Source organism: Paralichthys olivaceus, chromosome 7 (genome assembly GCF_024713975.1).
Source record: "Paralichthys olivaceus isolate ysfri-2021 chromosome 7, ASM2471397v2, whole genome shotgun sequence".
Taxonomy (NCBI): Eukaryota; Metazoa; Chordata; class Actinopteri; order Pleuronectiformes; family Paralichthyidae; genus Paralichthys; species Paralichthys olivaceus.
The window spans coordinates 1,738,576-1,758,125 of NC_091099.1; the positions used below are offsets into that span (position 1 = coordinate 1,738,576).

At 43.2% G+C, this 19,550-nt stretch overlaps 1 protein-coding gene across 2 annotated transcripts; it reads left to right on the forward strand.

Moving 5' to 3' along the window:
- The first annotated feature begins 698 nt into the window (after window positions 1–698).
- chka (choline kinase alpha) lies at window positions 699–19,423 on the forward strand. 2 transcript variants are annotated; one of them, XM_020105167.2, is made up of 12 exons: window positions 699–1,088; window positions 1,726–1,834; window positions 4,191–4,244; window positions 9,986–10,099; window positions 10,320–10,453; window positions 10,848–10,952; window positions 11,428–11,486; window positions 11,596–11,683; window positions 14,311–14,419; window positions 14,505–14,611; window positions 14,704–14,785; window positions 15,930–19,423. In XM_020105167.2, the coding sequence occupies exons 1-12, from the start codon at window positions 826–828 to the stop codon at window positions 15,987–15,989; spliced, it is 1,284 nt and encodes a 427-aa protein (XP_019960726.2). In that variant the 5' UTR covers window positions 699–825; the 3' UTR covers window positions 15,990–19,423. The 2 variants fall into 2 exon arrangements, with proteins under 2 accessions (XP_019960726.2, XP_019960727.2); XM_020105168.2 differs by lacking the exon at window positions 4,191–4,244 and having other exon boundaries at window positions 735–1,088.
- The last annotated feature ends 127 nt before the right edge of the window (window positions 19,424–19,550 follow it).

Genomic DNA, 19,550 nt, shown 5'->3' on the forward strand with positions numbered 1-19,550 from the left:
TCTGAGGTCATGATGTGGGTGGGGGGGGGTTATGTGACACATAGCATAAGTCATGTCCTCCTCGTGCTTCTGTGATACATTTCTACATTGTGCGTTTCTTTGTAAAGTCAGAGAAAAGCAGGAAGCGACACGTCAGAGGGGCCCTTTCTGTGAGAGAGGGTCCGAACACAAACACACTGGAGCCTCACAGGATTACTGCATGTTTCTATAATACTGTACACAGCAGCTGTTGTGATGCCAGATTATAAACAGGCTCTTTAAAACAATCAGTCGTGTTGTCGTAGCTACGCTCAGAGGGGGATTTCAAATACATAGACAAAGTTTTCAGAGTGTATGTCATGTATATGTCAGACATAGTCATGTAGTTATATGTATATATATGTATAGTATGTATAAACATTATGATGCCTTCATGAACTGACGGATGTATCTCTTACATATACATCACACACCGTCCCTGAAGGCAGCATCACGTGACGATGTGTAACTACCATAGACTGTATATAAAGATTTATATATTTAAAAGATTTTATTTTAAGGTAACTACTGAACAAATCAATTGAGTTAAATAAATTATAACTGTTTTATAATGAGGGCGCCATCTTGATTGTTTTGAGGTGGGGGGGGGATACGTCCGATTCAGCCAATCAGAGCAGAGAAGGGTCGCGGGCGCGTCCTGTGACCCCGCCCCCCTCCGTATATAAAGGGACCGGACGCTGCGTGTGAATCATTCGTCGTCACATCGAAGCTTCAGCATCTGAATTAAAATCAAAGAGACTCTTCATCCATCTCCCTCTGAAACCCCCGTGACGAAGCAGAGGCTCCATGTTAGTTTTCTCGAAGAAGGACAACATGAAAACCAAATTCATCAACGGAGTCTCCTCGTCCCCCTCCATGTCTCTGGAGCTGCTGGTGACGGAGAACGCTCTGCAGGTCCAGCCCGACGCCGAGGAGGACAGCAAGGACCCGGGCTGCATGGACCTGCCCGACCCGGACACCCGGCACCGGGCATACCTGTGGAGCCGGGAGTTCCTGCACGGAGCCTGGAAGATTGTGGCCGAGGACGACTTCCACATGACCGTCATAAGGTACAGGGCGTCCGCCTGGTTCTTTGTGGAGGAGAGACCCAGGTGGTGGAGGATGCACTTACACTTCCTCTGTTTCAAATATAGAGAATATATATAGAACATTTTATACAGAGGTACACCCCCCTGCCCCTGTTTTAAATAAATAAAATATAACATTTTATATAGAGATTTTATACATTTAAAACATAGAAATAGAAATGGTATGTAGTGTTACACCCCCTGTTACAATTGAGTAAATATGTAGTTAAGGACTCTAACAACATGACGTGGGTGTTTCAGTGGAATATTACAGCAGCTCTTAATTCTTGTCTCTAAATTGACCCCAGGTTAGTTATTGATTCTTAATCTTTAGCCCCTCCCCCAAGGCCAACACCTAAAAACAAGAAGTTCCAGTCTTGAAGCTTCAATGAGGTATTTTTGGACATGAACACCCTTTAAAAGATTAGAGTTTGGTTTTATCAGCCTCAGCTGCTATTTTATTTGTTGGCATGAGCTGAGCTCGATAAGATTTGACGAAATATAATAAAGACACAGTAAACTCCGGAGAAACCTCTGTGAAGCCACGAATCCAGCATGTTACTAATGGAAATCCCTGAATGTTGTAATTGATCATATTCTCTGAATGTGTGTCTTTCAGGGGTGGTCTGAGCAACAAGCTCTTCCTGTGCAGCCTCCCCGACAGCCTGGACACTGTCGGGGACGAGCCGCGGAGCATCCTGCTGCGCCTCTATGGGGCCATCTTGCAGGTGGGAGACACATCTAGTTGTTTTTACCGTAGAAAAAATACAAGTAAAAGTAAGATCCAAACCCCTCACGAGGACAAGTTGTATGTGAGAACTAGGTTTCTCTCAGTGTTGTGTAGTCACTGTCCTGTAATCACTGACGTTAACCTGCTTTCAACATAGATAATGAGCTGCTACACGGCGGATAACAACAGACATGTCATAATCATGTCAGAGTGACCTGTCAGAGGGGTCAAAGGTCTGCTTTAGTTGACAAACACAGGAAACAGATAATAAACATAAAAACATGATTCATACATTAGACTGTGACGTGACTGTGCCACCAGGCTGTTGTTGCTGTTGTGTGTGTGTGTGTGCGTCTGTAGCAACTGTGCATATGCTTATGTTAGTGTATGCATGTGCAGTTATGACCTGGTGTGTGTGCGTGAGTGCGAGTGCGTGTTAGCCATTGTTGTACATGGTGATGTACCCCCATGGCTGTACATGCATGTGTTCTTTGCCGTAGGCTTCCCAAAGGAACATGCCTTGGGCACGCTTGTTCCCAGGTGAACCCACCAAAAACCACGGTACAGTATGAGATCTCTGAAATCTCAGCCTAATACAAAGACACACACTTCTGTAGAAACAAACCTGGCCTCCAACTATGGCCAGATACGCTAAGGAGGGGGAAACTAAGTGTTGGAACATCTCTCCTGTCTGTCTCTTTCCGTCTCTGAATCCTTTAAGCCTTTTGTTTCCCGGTCCTCGTCTTTATCACCTAAGATGACGTGGCTGCTGTGTCCAGAGTTCATGATCCCAGAATTCCCCTGGGGCTGACACATGCTGCATTTTTGCTAATTGTGACAGAACCGCTCTAAAGATAACTGTTTAGTCACCATCACACCCCTCAGCTGATCTCATCTGCTTGTATTGAGTGACAAGAGGCCAAGGACTTAAAAACATTTGCACAAGATTTCTGAAAACAGCATATTCTTATCTGCTGCTGTCACTTCTTTGTTGTTTCTAGCACATCTTGTTTGTTCCAGTCTGCAGCGATAAGTCAAAGACTGGGGCCCAAACAAAGACGCTCCCAGCCTCACATTTTTCATTTTCATGTGTGCTTTAACCTCCGGCTGATGAGACCTTCATTAAGTATTAACTAAAGTCGGCGTAATCGCACACAGGCCTAGGAGCCGTTAGCTTTTATTGCTCGGGATGTCGCACAGAGCGAAAGCACCAAGGCAACTGTCGCCAACTCCGTCACGACTGAGCCGCCTCTCGAATTAGTGATGTCTGATCAAAAACCTAATACGATCAAGGAGCTAATGGCTAAACAAACCCTGCACCGGAGACTGTTTCTGAGTGATGGAGGTATGTGGATCGGAGGTTGGAAAATTAGTGATTCATCAAGTTAAAGGAGACGTGTGATGTTTTCTCAGCGTTTCTTTCCGGCAGATTTTTAGTGAATATAAAAGTTCAACAAAATTTAAATGTGTGTTGTGAAGGAAGCTCCTCATCTGAAGCTCCTGAAACACCTCCTCCGACTCGTTGTGACATCACAGTGCCCCACATTTGCATGATGCAAAGCTAGCTGCTAATGTGCTAACATCCCTTAACGAAGCCGGGAAAAAAAAAGAAAAGAGAACCGACATTTAATACATGCGCCGGAAGCAGTCGGCCTCAAAGAGACAGGAGCTGAAATCAAGTGTTTGAGCCCCGAGGAGCGGCAGCGATGGACAGTTTGAGGAAAGTGATGTGTTTTCTGAACATTAGAGCCAAAAAAAATGTATTGATTTATTGCTGGGTGCTGAATTAACAAAATATCATAAAACATTTGAATAAAAGAGGAGATCCACACACGAAGCTCCTTTTAAAGAATTTACTCCTCATAGCGACGCCTCAGACACAAAGGCCGACGCTGTATCCGAACATTTTCTCCCAGAATTAATTGAATCTGTGGGGGCAGCAGGGGTGCACGTGAACGAACGTCACTCTCGAACGCAGTATAGAAAATGGCCGACCGACAGAATCTAGATACTTTGCATTAGAGCACGTAAACATCTCTTCAAGTAAAATGGTTAAGAAACTGAATTCGAGAAAATAAATCTGCTCCTATGAGATAACCTCCCTTCTGTCTGTCTGACGTCTGTCTCTGCTTCTCTTTCTGGCTGTTGCGTTTAACAGGTAGTCGGGGGAGGGGAGGGGGGGGGGGGGCACAGTGATTAGTCTGCACTGTCATCTCTGAAAGCCTCGGTGTGTCTCTGAACTCATACTGTACTGTCTGCTCTGCAGGCGTGGCTGGAGGTTTGATGTTGGCGCTCACGGGCGGCTTCACATTTTTTCATGCATGCTCATTTCATTTTTTTTCTTTTGTTAATAGATGTCCTGTAATAAAGGGGACTCCCGACAGTCAAACAAAGAAAATCAGTTCCAGGTAAGTAACAGTCCAGTGTCTCTGCACAGCGTCCATCCAGTGGCCACAACATTCACCATCTCACGTGTCGGCACCAGCGATTACGTTGTTGTGCTTCTCAGAATTCTTCTCTCAAATCTTGTTGGGACGGGGTTTCACCCGGACTCCTCTGATCTCTGCAGGCAGCTGTTGTTTTTAATCCCAGAGAAGCTGAACCTCTGCAACCAGCTGGGCTTTTTGATTTAACTCCCTTTCTCCCATTTTCTAACCCCTGACACGAGAATCATTTTACAGATACAATGATCCACTTTATTTTATAAAGTTATCAAAGTTACAAAGTTTTTAACAGAAAGAAACCAGAAAGGTATTTGGAGAGCACACATGCCCCCCGCCGAGGCTAACGCCCCTATCTCACCGTGTTAACGAAATTCATAGTCATGTATTGAGATGAAGTCCGTAAACCAGGTTTAACACAGAACATGTTTTATTCAGTTCAAGATGTCCAACAACTAACTTGAAATTCAAAAGGTGAAAATGAACATGAAACAAATGAAGAATTTGATTTAGCGACAATTTGTTGATGTATATTCAGCTAATAAAGATCGCCACCTTAAAAACACTTATTCTGATTAACAATGTTCGGACCATAATCCAGATCTGCACCAAATGTCACCTGTTCGTTGAGATCACGGCTCTAAAGACGCCAGATTAATTCACAGAATTGTTGAAACGCCCTAAGTGTTTAAAGGGCTGAAACAGAAAAGAACAGAGAAGAACACGTAGTCGTTGTGCAGAGCTCTGTACGCAGATCTCAGTGAACACCGGAGAGACAGAGGTCTTTGGTTAATTGATTGCTTCGTTTGGAGTGAGGCCGTTTATTGTTTAAAGAGCAGCAGTGTTGTGTACCAGTCGGAGCTGGTGAGTGCTTGTGTGACCTCATCTGAACCAGTCAGAGACATGAACCTTTCGATTTTCGAGATTTTTCTTATCGGTGTTTTTTTTTGGAGTCATGACTGAGTATGTCGTCCTCAGTCGTGGATTATGTTCAGTGCGTTCAGCTCAAACAAACCTGATTAAAAGAACTCTTATTGGCCTGACGCTCTGCCAGGTTTCACAGACTCACCGACCTGGAACGTTCCCTGCGTCGTGTCGTGGGGACACTGACGGAGCATTGTCCCTTCTTTAGGTGTCATCAGGTCTGTGTGTACGATGAGGTCAGGCTTCAACACACAAGCCTCAGTCAAATGTAATTTCCTGTGAACAAGAGGTCACTGTCCTCCTGCAGGATTCGCCGCGATGTCACCGATAAAGTCGATATCCACAACAAGCAGCGTCTCTGTGACTCACGGCCACTCAGTCGTCTCTCACTGGGACAGTGAGTCTGGGCCGTGAGTCTAGATTTTTCCATCACAGCCCCAACCCTTGACCCTCACGTTAGCGGCCGGGATCACAGCCTGGTGTTGATGTTAGCGGACAGGCTAATGCAGAGCTGACCCCGTGTGGGCGTCTCGGCGTAGCCTCGTCCAGATCCACCTTCTCTAACAATGCTGTCTGGTCAAGGTAAATCCCATTTGGATTAGAAGGGATGACGCTGTATTAATCCCTGTGGGGATGTTTCACATGTCACAGCAACGCAGCAGAGAACAAAGCAGATTTACAAATGACGGTAAACACCAGAGATTAAAGTTTCCTTTATTTTTATTTATTGAAGATTTCTGACTAGATATGTGTTTAAAAAAAAAACATTTCCTCAGTCACAACCTGATGGACACACATTTAAATGTATTTATCCAGTTGATCTATTTATTAGTGCTTCTGTATTTCTATAAATATCATGCAACTGCAGGAAACTGATGCAAAGACTGAGAGCAGGAAGCTGCTGCAGAAATAAGACGATAAAGATGCTCTTTCCTCTGAAAGTGTGGGACAGTGAAAAAACCTTCCTGACTCCGCACCGCTGTAGATATTCAGTTCTGTAGTTTTTGCATAACTAATAGATGAGTAAACAAACTTCGATGAAAACATAGCATCCTTTTAATATTTTTGAATTTGATTTGTTATTGATTATTATCTTTACAACTAGTGTAAGAAGTGAATTTTATATATATCATCGATGTAAATGTTCTGTAAATGACTTGTTGATCTAACCAGGAGAGCTAGAGCGTTACATTTGTCAAGTCAAAGTTTCCGCTTTGTCACGATCCTTAAATTTAATAAACAGGGTTTGTATAAAAGTAGTTTCTCTATGTTTTGCCTCAAACATTCAGTGACCGTTAATACTTTTTATTCAACATTTATGTGATGACCTGTATTAAATGACTTCTATTAAACGAATGAACCTCCTCCCTGTGTACAATAAGTAAAAAACACTGGGTGGTTGTTACATAACGGTTCATGTATTACTTCACGTCCTTATCGCTGCACTTTGACACGAGTTCACTGTCGCACACAGACGACTGGAACAAAAGTGTGACTGACACTGATTCCGTTCACTTCATATGGATTTGACCGGTCTGTACTTAATCTGCACTTAAGTATTGAGGGTTAAAGCGTCAGCTGCCGGCAGCTCACACTGCACCTGTTGCATCACAGCCAAGGCCACGTCGCTGAATATCTCTGTGCCGCAGCGCTGATACTGGACCAGTGTGAACGTCGAGACTGAAACAAGTAACTAGAAAAAGATCCCAGAGATCAGACTGAGTGCGACATGACAGAGGAACCTCTTAGTCATTCAGAAAGGATGTTCAGATGTACGACAGGAAGCTTCGAGGTCCTGACCGTTCAACAGGAAGCTGTCGGAGGGATGTTGAAATTCTTTTTGTGTCTGAACCAGAGATTTGAGAAACTCGACTAGAAGATGGAGCCCTCACACATCTGCTTCCCTGGTGCAAGAGCTAACAAACGTTCTCCTAGGTTTCATTTTGTGTTTCCCCTGAGACGTCAAGCAAATAAAAATTGTTTTAATAAAAAAAAAAAAAAAACCCTCATTGGATTAATAATAATAAAAAGCATTAACAGATCTTATTTACAGTTGTATATGTCCTGCTGACACTTTGACATTCTGAGCAGCAATAAGGCCGAGTGGTGGTGCCACGTCTACATCGGACTCACTTCCTATTTTCTCTAAACTAATCAAGTTGACGTAACGTGCTCTCACCCTGCAGCACGTCTGCAACCGTAGCCCTTCGTGCACCCGTGGTCTGAACGGTGAGCTTGCTTGACATCTACGACCTGCTGAAAATTAACTTTTGAACAAATGGAGGTCTTGTGTGGGAGAGCGGGGGCAGAGTCAAACAGGCCGCTAGAACACACACACACTGGCTTTTAAAATAGGTCAGAGGAAAATAAACCAGAGAGGTTGGTGCAGGGCTGCACGCAGCGCCGCCAGACAGTCGATGGGACGAGCAGGGTCACGCTGTGGGACGTCTTCTAAACAACGCGTCGGGGGAGGATCGTCAGGGTCGGATGCCGGTTGGTTGTTTCCTCGTTCTCAACCCAATCAGATCAAACGACACTCCACCCTTCTCGATGAAGCACATCATGTGGGAACTTTTCATTTGATACGTTTTAGAGGTTTCTCTGACCTTCGGTTTCAGACCGACACTACTACTTCCTGTCCCTGTGTCAACAGAATGCAACTATTAGTTCGCCCTATTTGTCCTTATCGGCGCGGCTGGATTTAAAATCTGACACGAGGGCAAAGTCAACATTGTTATCTGGCCTAGATTTAAACTGAAATGTTTGTAGGGATACAAAGACTGAGCCGTGTACCTGCACGTAGAATCCAGAGAATTGGCTACAGACTCTATCGTCGTTTGCCTCTTACACATGCACACGCATCAAATCCGGCTCTTATCACCACAAACTCTCTCGACTTCTTGTTTGTGAATGTCTGAAATTAGCTGAATTCCTCGCTACGTATTTTACATTCGGTGCGTAGCAACTAGAGCAGCTCTCGTTCATATGCAGGCTGTGTGCTGCAGATTCAGGTCAGTGCGACGATGATAAACAAGATGGTGCCGTCACCGACTCACTGAACAGGAGCAGTGCGTCCTGTAAGCCCCACAGAGTCTGCGCTGTGCCTCAGGCCGCCAGCTGGTCCGTTGTCTGCCCGTATGCGTGTCAAGATGATTATGGTAATGTGGATAATTCATGGAGATTTCAAAGTCGGTGCCGTCAGCATTCCGCGGATAACGACATAACTCGGTGTTCGCTGAGCAAACAACCTGGGAACTACAGTTTTTTATGAATTATTTGTTCTCGAAATCTCATAATTTTCTTTCTCCAACTCGGACCCATCCCCCGTCGTCCTCAGGTGCCCTTCACTCAAACCTAAACATTTAAACACTTAACTCTAAAACATTTACTTTTCAGGAGATAGAAGCGTGAAATAAAAACCATGTGAAAACTCAACTCTTTGGCTTTTATCGAGAAGTTTTGCTTTTGCCTCGGAAACTGGATATGACGAGAAATAAGAAGGAAAATACTTTCTCCATCTGTGTTTTGCATTCTCGACGTGAATTTCATTGCTCAAGGACGAAACCAGATAAAGGCTCGAGGGAAACAAACGCAGGTGTCGCACCCGTTCTGTTGCATCTGGTTTCAAAGGGTTAACCGAGAAAACTAATTAAAAATAATAATAAGTGGCCGAGCTGTCAGGTCGACTGGTTATTTACAAGCTTCGCAAGTTTTTCCACTCATAAAATGAGATTTGTGAGACGCTGCCTCAAAGCTTTTATTGCCGGTTCTCCAACGATAGAGACGAATGACTGTCTCCTGAAGACAGAGTGAAGTTTTGAGCCTCTGTCTTTGGGCCAGTGCTGTTTTATTTGGCTGTATTTTGCAGGATGGGTAGAAATAAAGTGGAGGTGGCAGTGTTTTCTCTGAGCCGGCTTCCTGCTGGACCGTCAGTATGAAACACATTCCCTGGCTGACAGCCGAGGACCCGGAGCTCAGATCCAACGCTCTGTCTCCACAGAAACCTATCTGAAGGTTATTCACTTCACAGGGCTGGAAATGCAACGAGCCGCGGAAACATTCAAGTGCTGCAGAATGAGAGTGACTGAGAACAGACGTCCTGAAGGAAACGTGGTGGAGAACATTCGAGAGGCCCGTCAATATGATGCGTGAAGCTTCGATGACAATAATCAAGCGGCTGGAATGAGATTTACTTTCAGGTGTAAAACAGGAAGAACCCTTGAACTGAACTAAGAAGTTAAGCTTTTCGTTTGGTTTTGCTAACGAGAACTCACGATGTGGTTCAGTCTTTGTCGTTGCTTCTCGTCTCGAAACTTGAGATTCAGTTTCCCAGCTTTGGACCCTTTCACTGTGTTTGTCTTGATCCGTTAATTGGTCCACTCCCTCTCCCCCTGCCAGTGACCTCCTGCCTATTTGGTGAGAAGCCTAGTTTTCTGCCTTCTCCTCTCACACTCACACACAATGCAGCGAAGAGGAATCGCAGCAGCACACACAGTCGTCACACTTTCAGGCTCCAGGTCACGTTTGAGTTGGTTGGAGATCAGATAAAAGATCTTTGATGAGTTGTTAACATCCTTTGTGATATTTAAAATACACCGGACAGTAAACTCCGCGACCGTCTCATCACCGTTCATCATAGATCTGTGAGGATTCTGCCTCCTCCAGGACTTCCTGTTGTCCGGTCACGATCATATGGAGGAAAATCAAGTCTTGTGGCGCCTTCACGGTCGCGCGGCCGTTGCTTTAAATCAATAAGTAAAACTTCCTCTGTTGTGTGTTTTCAGGGTGCGGAGGCCATGGTGCTCGAGAGCGTGATGTTTGCGATCTTGGCCGAGAGGGAGCTCGGCCCGAAGCTCTACGGGATTTTCCCTCAGGGCCGACTGGAGCAGTACATCCCAGTAAGCCGCCATTTTGTTGTTGACTGTTAAACAAGGAAACATATTAGGAACGCTGTCTCTATTCCAGTTCTGAAATTACTTCAACCAACTTCTCCTGTTTTTGTTGAGACGAGTTGATTCAGTCCTGCAAAGTAATTCTTTAGTTTTTTTGTATTGAAGCAAAAAAAAAAAAAAAAAAAAGTGTATTTAAATATTTAAAATAAAAATATCCCGTTGGCAGAGTCGTAAACTGGACACGTGTGAGTTAAGCGACCCCGGCATCTCAGCGGAGGTTGCGGAGAAGATGTCCAGGTTTCACGGGATGAGGATGCCCTTCAACAAGGAACCCAAGTGGCTGTTTGGAACCATGGACAAGTGAGGTTTTAGGTTTCTGTCTCAGTCAGTAGCTTGAAGATGACGTGTTCCCCCAACTTATCATCAGGTGTCAGGAGGCTCTGGGTTTTCGCTTTACGTTGTGCAATCGTTACCGGTTTGTGGTGTTTTTCCGCCCTCACCTTTTCTCGGATTGTGCAGCGCAAACATTGCTCGTTCATCCATGACTCGAAACTTCTTTGTCATTAAAAATAAATATGGATTGAGTCATCAAGAATGTAAAATGTGTTTATCGATATTTTATGTGGAATTTTACTGGAAGAGGCTCTGCACCAGTTATGATCCTGATTAGTGCATGAGACTGTTCTTCATCAGACAGGAAACAAACATATGTCAAAGTAATGTCTTTGTGTGTGTGATTATTTTTTATCACCAGGTACCTGAACCAAGTCATGAGGTTGAATTTCACCAGAGAGTCACATCTGCGCCGCTTCAACCGCCTGCTCAGCTACAACCTGCCACAGGAAATGGATCTGCTCAAGTATGTTCCTTCACACATGCACACACACACACGTACAGTGAACACACGACTTCGACACGTGTGTGTTGTGCAACAGAAAGTACAGACGGTGTATTTACCTCAGAAAAAAACCTCAGATTAGCCAACAAGTTAGAAAACAGGCACTCCCACCAAACATGTGTAGACCTGCTCATGTTTTAAGGCAAGAGGGAAACTGTCCATCTCTCCATCCATCAGTCTGTTCATCCATCAGTCTGTTCATCCATCAGTCTGTTCATCCATCCATCAATATCAATAAAATATGAATCCGACAGATAAAGACTAACTTCAGTGACTTCTGCTCAAAGACTATTTTAAATAGTTTAACAGCGAAGTGAAGCAGATTTAAAACTTGTTTGTTTAATGTTGTGGATTCATATTTACCGATCGGAGCGTTCAGGAAACCGTATTCAAACATTCATTAAACTGCTAATTGATTTCTCCCCTTCACGTTCAGGTCTCTGCTGGACTCCACCCACTCTCCTGTGGTGTTCTGCCACAACGACTGTCAGGAAGGTGAGACATGCAGACCAGCTCCTTCTTCTTCGATTCTCTACATTTCCTTCTCTCTTCTGTAAGATGACCGGGTGAACAGATGAATTATTGGCGTTGGTTCTGCTTTCAGGGAACATCCTGCTGCTGAAGAAGCACCAGAACTCAGACCAGCAGAAGCTGATGCTCATTGACTTTGAGTACAGCAGCTACAACTACAGGTGAGTTTGAAACCTCTGTAAAACAAACTTCAAGTGTGACGTGGCTCGGGGGGCGAGCGGGTTGTCTCGACCAGATTCCATCCCATTCCTCCGCATTCCCCCTGCCGAAGTGTGCTCGGGCGAGATACTTGCAAAGTCTTGTGATATATTTAAATTGGGGGGGTGTAACACATGAATGACGCAGTAGAAGTATGTGGGCGGTGACGGTTACTTCAACCGTCGCATCTATTAGTATTTAAATGAGATGATATCAAACCATCATGACAAAGAAATGTAATCAAGGTTTAATCTTTTACAGTTTAACCATAAACTTCATTGTAGATAACTGTGAATAAAAAGAAAACACAAATACAACCAAATATGTTAAACTTGAACTGAGAAAATAAAGATTTGTGTTGTTTATTTTGCAAAATAAAAGTTTTCATATAGACGATATGTCTGTAAAAATGTTTCACAGATTAGAACGACATATCGTGTTTGTTTATATTTTACATTTGAGCATAAATTGATAAAATCACGTCTTTATTAATTAACTCATAAGATTTTCTTTTGTTAGTTTTTTTCTGCTTTGTCACCGTCTCCCCTCGTCTTGCCAGTTCTTTTTTTCCTCGACTCCCCTGGTCTGTGTGCAACAAAGAGGGGAGGGAGGAGGGTGAGGGAGGAGGGTGAGGATGGAGGGAGGGAGGCTGATAGTGAGATGGAATGTGAAGGAGAGAGAGACAGAGGGGGAAAGGAAGGGAGGGAGGGAGAAGGGGGGGGTGTCAGGCAACAGAAACAGAGATATTCTACCAAAGAGAAAAGCCCAAAAATTCACTGGGAATAGAAACGAGAGCAGAAAAGACTGAAGTCTGGTTCGTGTCTGTGCTCCTTCAACGTTTCCTCCCGGCCGCCAGGATCCGAGGGCGCCTCCCTCTGCTGAAATATTCACTGCAGCTGTTATGTAACCAGAGTGATGCAGCGCGATACACGGGATGGAGGGAATGGAAAGACTGTAACTGGGCCTGTGGTTCTTAGGAATGGATGTGAAGCCGTGGATTTACAGTCAGACACAAAGTCGACCCTCAGTAGAACGTTATTCTACATTTAGAGTCTGTCCTCGAAGGAGCAGACACCTCGGGTTCCTTTGTGAATTCTTGAGTGGCTCTTTTCTGAGAAGCTGCTGAAATCGTGCTGACTCTCCTCGGCTCACAGCGGAGTCGCTCTCCCCCACACACAGGAACAGAAGCACTCCTCCCTCCCCCCACAGCCACCCCACGGCACGGCCCCTTTAAGTCTCCTCATATGCTGCAGAGCCAACATGTGACCCTCTGCACATGCATATCAAACATGTGAACACGTGTGCAAACATGCACAGCGTGTGCAGGGAGAACACACCCACAAATGGACATGTACACACACACACATTTCCCCCCCTCTCCAGGTTATAGACTCCCCCATAGTCTGAGCAGAGCACTGGGAAGTGTTGTGTTGGAAAATGTTTTCCCAGCTGCTGATAGCAGTGTGGGAATCCAGCGTAGACTCTACACACTCCCCCCGGGGTTGAAGCCAACAGGCCGGCTGCAGTATAGGTCATAAACCCCACCTCCTCCATGTTAGTGGATGGGACACAGACTAAACTACAACGTCAAAGTACATTGCAGATTTCCGACCTGTTTGGTTTTAATTGGTTATTTGACGCTGTAACGAGGTGAAACGTCTTGATTGACACCTGAGACTGACTCGTGATTGGTCGAGCGCATTTATTTCGAATAGAAATTCAACATAGTATAAAGCCATTATTTTTATTTTCTTAGTTACAATATCTTTCTATTGTGAAATTAATAATGTTTGATATGTTATTTGATAAATAGTTTTTTATTGTTATTGGTCCCTGGTTGATTTCCTATCGATTAATAGTTTAATCAGACCTAATTTTCTTCATATCTGAACCTTGTGTTGAATAAAGTCTCAGACATTTTCCTCACTTGAGGGACATTGGGTGGAGAAAGGATGATCCAGTATCGGTTGTGTGTGTTTACATTTGTTTAAGCCTGAACACAAGGGGCTTCAGTGCAGCAGACCAGACAACAAGCAGCTCCAGGTCCGGTTTAGAGAAGAAGCGAGTGAACGTACCTGAAAAACAAGGTCTCGTGTTATGTTGAGCGAACAAGGTCAAGAGAGGCAGGGCCAGTTTTCACAGAAACTGTCAGAACGTAATAGTTTCTAAAACAAACACACTAAAGCTAACATGACATCAGGTTTCACTGAACGATTATTGTAACTGAAACAACTCGAGGTAACAATATGATCATGGTATGTACATAGAAACTTTTAATTGTAATAATAATAAAAAACTGTTTAATCTTTAATGTTATTTAGTTTTTTAGAAGTAAATTTGCAGAAAATACTGCAAAATAATACGAAACACAACAAAGTACTAATACACATTAAGTTTTTTAAGATGATTTCTTTAATAATCAGAGCATCACAGATGGAACAATTGTCCTATTAATGTATTGAATTATTATTGTTATCCATAAAAGCAACTCTAGTTTTATAATTCCAAACAAATAGAAAGTTTCATCATCATCATCATCATCATCATCAGTCACGGTCTCTAACTGATTCCACGTCTGTTGACCTTGCAGGGGATTTGATATCGGCAACCATTTCTGTGAGTGGATGTACGACTACACCTGTGACGAGTTTCCTTACTTCAGAGTCAACGCTCAGGCCTACCCCTCCAAGGCCCAGCAGGTGTGTGCGACACGTTAACACACACACGCAGCCTCTGTATGGGTTTTACTGGTGCGTTGCTAACTGGTGTCTTGTCTCTGTGTAGCTGCACTTCATTGAAAACTACCTGCGTGAGTCTGACAGCGGCTTCGAGCAGCTGAGCGAAGACGAGCAGACGAAGCTGAAGGAGGAGCTGTACGTGGAGGTGAACAGGTGAGCTCACACACGTGACACCGAGTCAGCTGACGAGATAAAGTTCAAGCTACAACTCAATAATCAAAACAACGCGTGTTTCTGGATTTCAGGTTCTCTCTGGCATCCCACTTCTTTTGGGGCTTGTGGTCCATCATCCAGGCCCGACTCTCCACCATCAAGTTCGGATACCTGGTGAGTTTTCACACGTGAATAAGACGTAGGCGGTCGAGTCCTGCAGAATGTTGCAGTGTCAATATTTTACCCGTGGTGAGAACATGTCAGAGGTCACGCTGCCGTGTCAGTCTGACAGGATACCAGACAAACACAGACACAGCGAGGTTGTCTCTGTCACACGCAGCGTATTTACACTCTGATGCACCTTTCACAAAGTAGTTTCACTTCACCACCTCACTGCAACACAGAAAAATACAACAAGTATATATACGGTACATCCAGCTTCATTATGTTGTAGATTTCATCTCAATTGGAATAAACTGCTATTCTTTAGAATCGTTTCTTTGCAAATGTGAATTAATAAATAAAATCAAATCTCCTACAAAAGTAGAAACTCTCCTGTGGCAGTCCAAACGTCACCCGTGTTTAAAATAGCAGCGGAGTAACGGAGCTTGACAGAAGTAAAGATCACATTCGTTTTCTGAATAGAGATTTTGGAGATCAACCATAATATTTTAACCATCCAAGGTAGATGTACCACAAGATTGTGACACGGTGTTATTTGCTGTACTTCCAGAAGCAGTAGCAGGCTCTGTAGTACAGCACAGTAGTTACAGTTCGGTGGATGTGGTCTTATGGAGAATATGTGGTAGCATGTGGTTAGATGTTGGTGGTCCCAGGTCCAGGGTGACGGGCTGTGACTCCCCCATCTGTGTTGTGAATGCTAGAGGTCAGGGACGCCTGGAGGGGATTTCATTACACCTGGCACACAGGACAGAATTTGGTGTTTGAGTTCACTACACTAGTAGTAGTAGTAGTAGTGGTAGTAGTAGTAGAAGTACACTTAGTTTAATAACTAATAGATCTTGCTAAATTGCTGTTATAGAGTTAACGAGAGTTACGATACGAATAAATACATAAATTCAAAACACTTTGGAGAAGGAGTTTTTGTTTCATTTCATTTTATAGATATTGCCCATTATAAGATTTCTGGATTATCTGCCTCTTCAGCTTGTTGTTATTGTTGTTGTGTGTTTGACATTAACGCACTCCACCATTGAGAAATCCAGGACCATCTATATTTACTTCAGCATATATATATATATATATATATATATTTATATATATTAATGTGTACTGTGTACTATTGTGTGTGTTGCAGGAATACGCCCAGGCCAGATTTGACGCCTACTTCCAACAGAAGAAGATCTGGGCTGTCTAACGAGCTGACGGGATGTGTTGACGTTCAGCCACATGGCAGCAGGAGGACGAACAGCCTGACAAAGATTCCACCATCCACACTTTACTCAACGCTCTCGGCCGAGAGGGGATTTGCTGATAGTGCTGGTGTCGTGCTTATCAAAGCCCAACCTTGATCGCGTGGCTCTGATGCTTAAAGTACGTCCCAACAATCCGCCGCAGCTCAGTAAAAACTCCCCGAGAGCCAAAACAAAAAAAGAAAAAGAGAAATCTTGACTCGTACTAACTCGCCGGTCAGAGCTGCTCTCTGCTTCTGCCTCGTTCCGAACACGTCACTAACACAAGCGAGGTGAGAAACAAGGCGGATTTAGGTTCCTGCCTGTTACTGAGGCCCGCGGTGGACTGGTTGTCTGGTGGGATCTCTTCTCCCTCGACAGTCATGTCTTCACTTCTGTATTTCACGCACTCAAACAGCTTGTTTGAGTTCCTTCTCGTTCAAACGGTTGTTTTGGGGGATTTTCTTCAGGCTGGAGCTAAGTTTTCGTCGCAGCCGCTCGAACTCCACCAAATCATAATCAAAGACGTGAAACTTCAGCCGTCCCCATTTCCATTAGGTGTAATTCTGCGTGGCTTCCTCACTAGTACTGTTACACTGATCGACTGTGACTCTCCTCCACCTGTTGTACTCGTACTAACAGGTATCGTGTTGTAATGGGTCGCTGTGACAGGTAGATCACTCATCTGTGAATATCGTACGCTGGGTTTTACTACATGTTCAGCCAAATGGCTACAAGACATTCCAGTCAGCCATGCTTTATGAGCCGAGCACATTTGTTTTTTTTACTTTTACTTTTATAAATTGGAACTGCATTGAAGAAAACGTCACGCAGTTCACATGACAGTGGTTCACTCATTGTGGTTTCTATGGTGATGTCGTGGGAAAACGCTCACGTGACAAATCGCACCCAAAAACGACATTTCACGTTGTCAAAACTCGAAAAACTGGAGACGTGAGAGTGAAACCTGATTATTTCGTCCTGCTGCTTCTCATCCAAACACCCTGAGAGCCGCTCAACCCTACCTCACCCCATCGAGTCGTCACACGGCGAGTACGAGTTCCACCATCGGCTGCCAACGCAGACTTCACCACGATTGAGACTTTGAACAGTTGAAATTGAGTTTGTCTGTATTGGCACTTCGCACATTCGGTGAATTTAACAGCATTCCTCTTTTCTCAGTGACCACGATTTAGCCTCTGGGCTCGTCACTTCAGTGGCAGCGCCCCCTGTTGGACCTGATAAGAAATGTGTTGAATGACTAAACGTTTTTCTCATGACAGAAATCGGTTTTCTTCACGTTTCCCAAATCGTTAACCGATGACGAACCATCACCGTAGGGCCGTGTCTGAAAATTTCTCCTTGTTTACGATAGAGTGCTGTACACTACTTTTACACTAGCAATCCCACAATGCAATTCTCTGCATTATCACAGATGCTAAAATTTCTGTTTATCTCTACAGCTGTCGGTAGAAATTCAAAATAACAGCAAGACAAAAATTTTACGCAATCCAGCTGTCGGAATCTTCGACAGCTTGATATTATGTAAACTGTTGATAAACACAAATATAGGAAGTGATTTCGAACACAGCAAAACATTTTAACTTTCACTTCCCGTCTCATGCACTTGTAGCCTGTCGAGCTTTCAAACAGCACATGTATCGCACGAAGAAAATCTGATCCTCCAAATTCTTATTATTTTTCCAAAACAATCGTCCCTTGATTTCAGACAAAATCTCAGTTCTTGCCCGCAACCATTGATTCTTCCAACAGTAACAACAAATATCACCGGTTGGTTTTATTAGCGGAGGCCAGCAAGCTAATTAATCGAAAGCTCGCTCTACCAGCACCTGATTTGTTAACAGCTCTAATTCAAGAAGGAGCTTTAAATATGCACTTGTTTGAAACATACGTGATAGAAAGCAATCCTGTAATTTTGACAGGAGATGGGTCACGTCCCCTCGCAATAAAGAAAACAAAATAAAACGGAAAAGTGCCGCACACCTTCCAGAGCATTGCTAACTTTGTGGATTTAGTCTTAAAAAGACCAAACCAACAAAGTTCTCTAAACTCTCTAAATGTCTTGCTGTTACCAGAACCACGTAAAAAAAACAAAAAAAAAAACGAGACGGATCCAAAGTTTTAGCGGCCACGCCTAGCTACAGCTGCAAAGCTATGTTCGGACAATCTGTTTAGGATCGGGGGTTTAGCTGAAGGCGACCCAAAGTCGTAATCTTCAAATCAGATTATTTCCCAAATACCTGCTCAGAAAATGGGTTTTAAGAAAATCATGTTAAAATGTCGTAGGAGGATAAACGGAAAAAATAATGCATCTGACAAACTGTGCTGCTACATGTGAAAACTGTTCTACTGCCGCAGAGGCTGCACGTCCATGTTCATTCCAGTGGAGCTGTAGCAGATTCACACACGTTCCCAGTTTACCCGTGGGATTGAGGGAACTGAGCCGGGTCATGACACTAAAATGATCACGTCACCAATCATCTACTGGAAAAACCCAGAATGTTTGAATGTCTACTGTGGCACTTTCAATCTGAGGACGACAAAATGTAAAAAAAAAAATATATATATATGTATAAACTAATACTGTACTTGAGTATTTTCATGTTTAAACATCTTGGGGTTGTTGAACTGTGACTTTTAATTTGATGAGATGTTATTTTACATACAAATGTGTTTTATTGTATATTCATCTTTATATTTCTTTTGGAATGTGGTTAATGTATATTTTCATCGTTATCTTTAATTCGAATTGTTGTTGGTACGTCTGTACTGAAGCAATAGTCTTTACTTTAATATATTCAGTGGCTGTTTCTTTACTAAACCCTGAATTTGTATTTTTTCTTATTCAGAAGTTTATTTTGAAATGAAAAGTATTTGCCCTGAACTTTATGCTAGAGACAGTTTCCATCTGAATATTGATCACCAGGATTTGAAGTTATTATACCTTCCATACTTTGCTTGCACTTAGGACCAAACAACTAAAATATTCATCGAATTGGTTTTGATGAGATTTTTAGTCGAGAGCAAACGTGTTTAAATTGGTTTGAACTTGTGTTTAGGACTCACCAAGAATAAAATTAGGGTAAAAATATTAACCAAATATTAAGAAACACAAACTTGCACCATATCTGTCTTCAGAATGTACATTGTTCTAATGTAATTAACTTGTTTTTTGTTAAAACACATTTGCTCTGTGTCGGTAGCCTTAATTACATCATCACAGGACTCACAGTGAAAACCTTTGCGATCTATGCAGCTGTACTGAATGCATACTGTACAAAAACATTGAATGTGTTTCAGGTTAATCACATAGAAATGATCTCGGCTGTAAATTTTACTTTCTCGCTTTGCACAAATAAAAACTGAAGAAGAAAGAAAATGACTGATCAAGGTTTTTCAAAGTACAAATATCTGGATTTCTGCATTCGGCCATTTGCTTCTTTGGGATCACAAGAATATTACTATTATTTATCTCATCAAGATATGTGAAAATATCCCAGAATGTC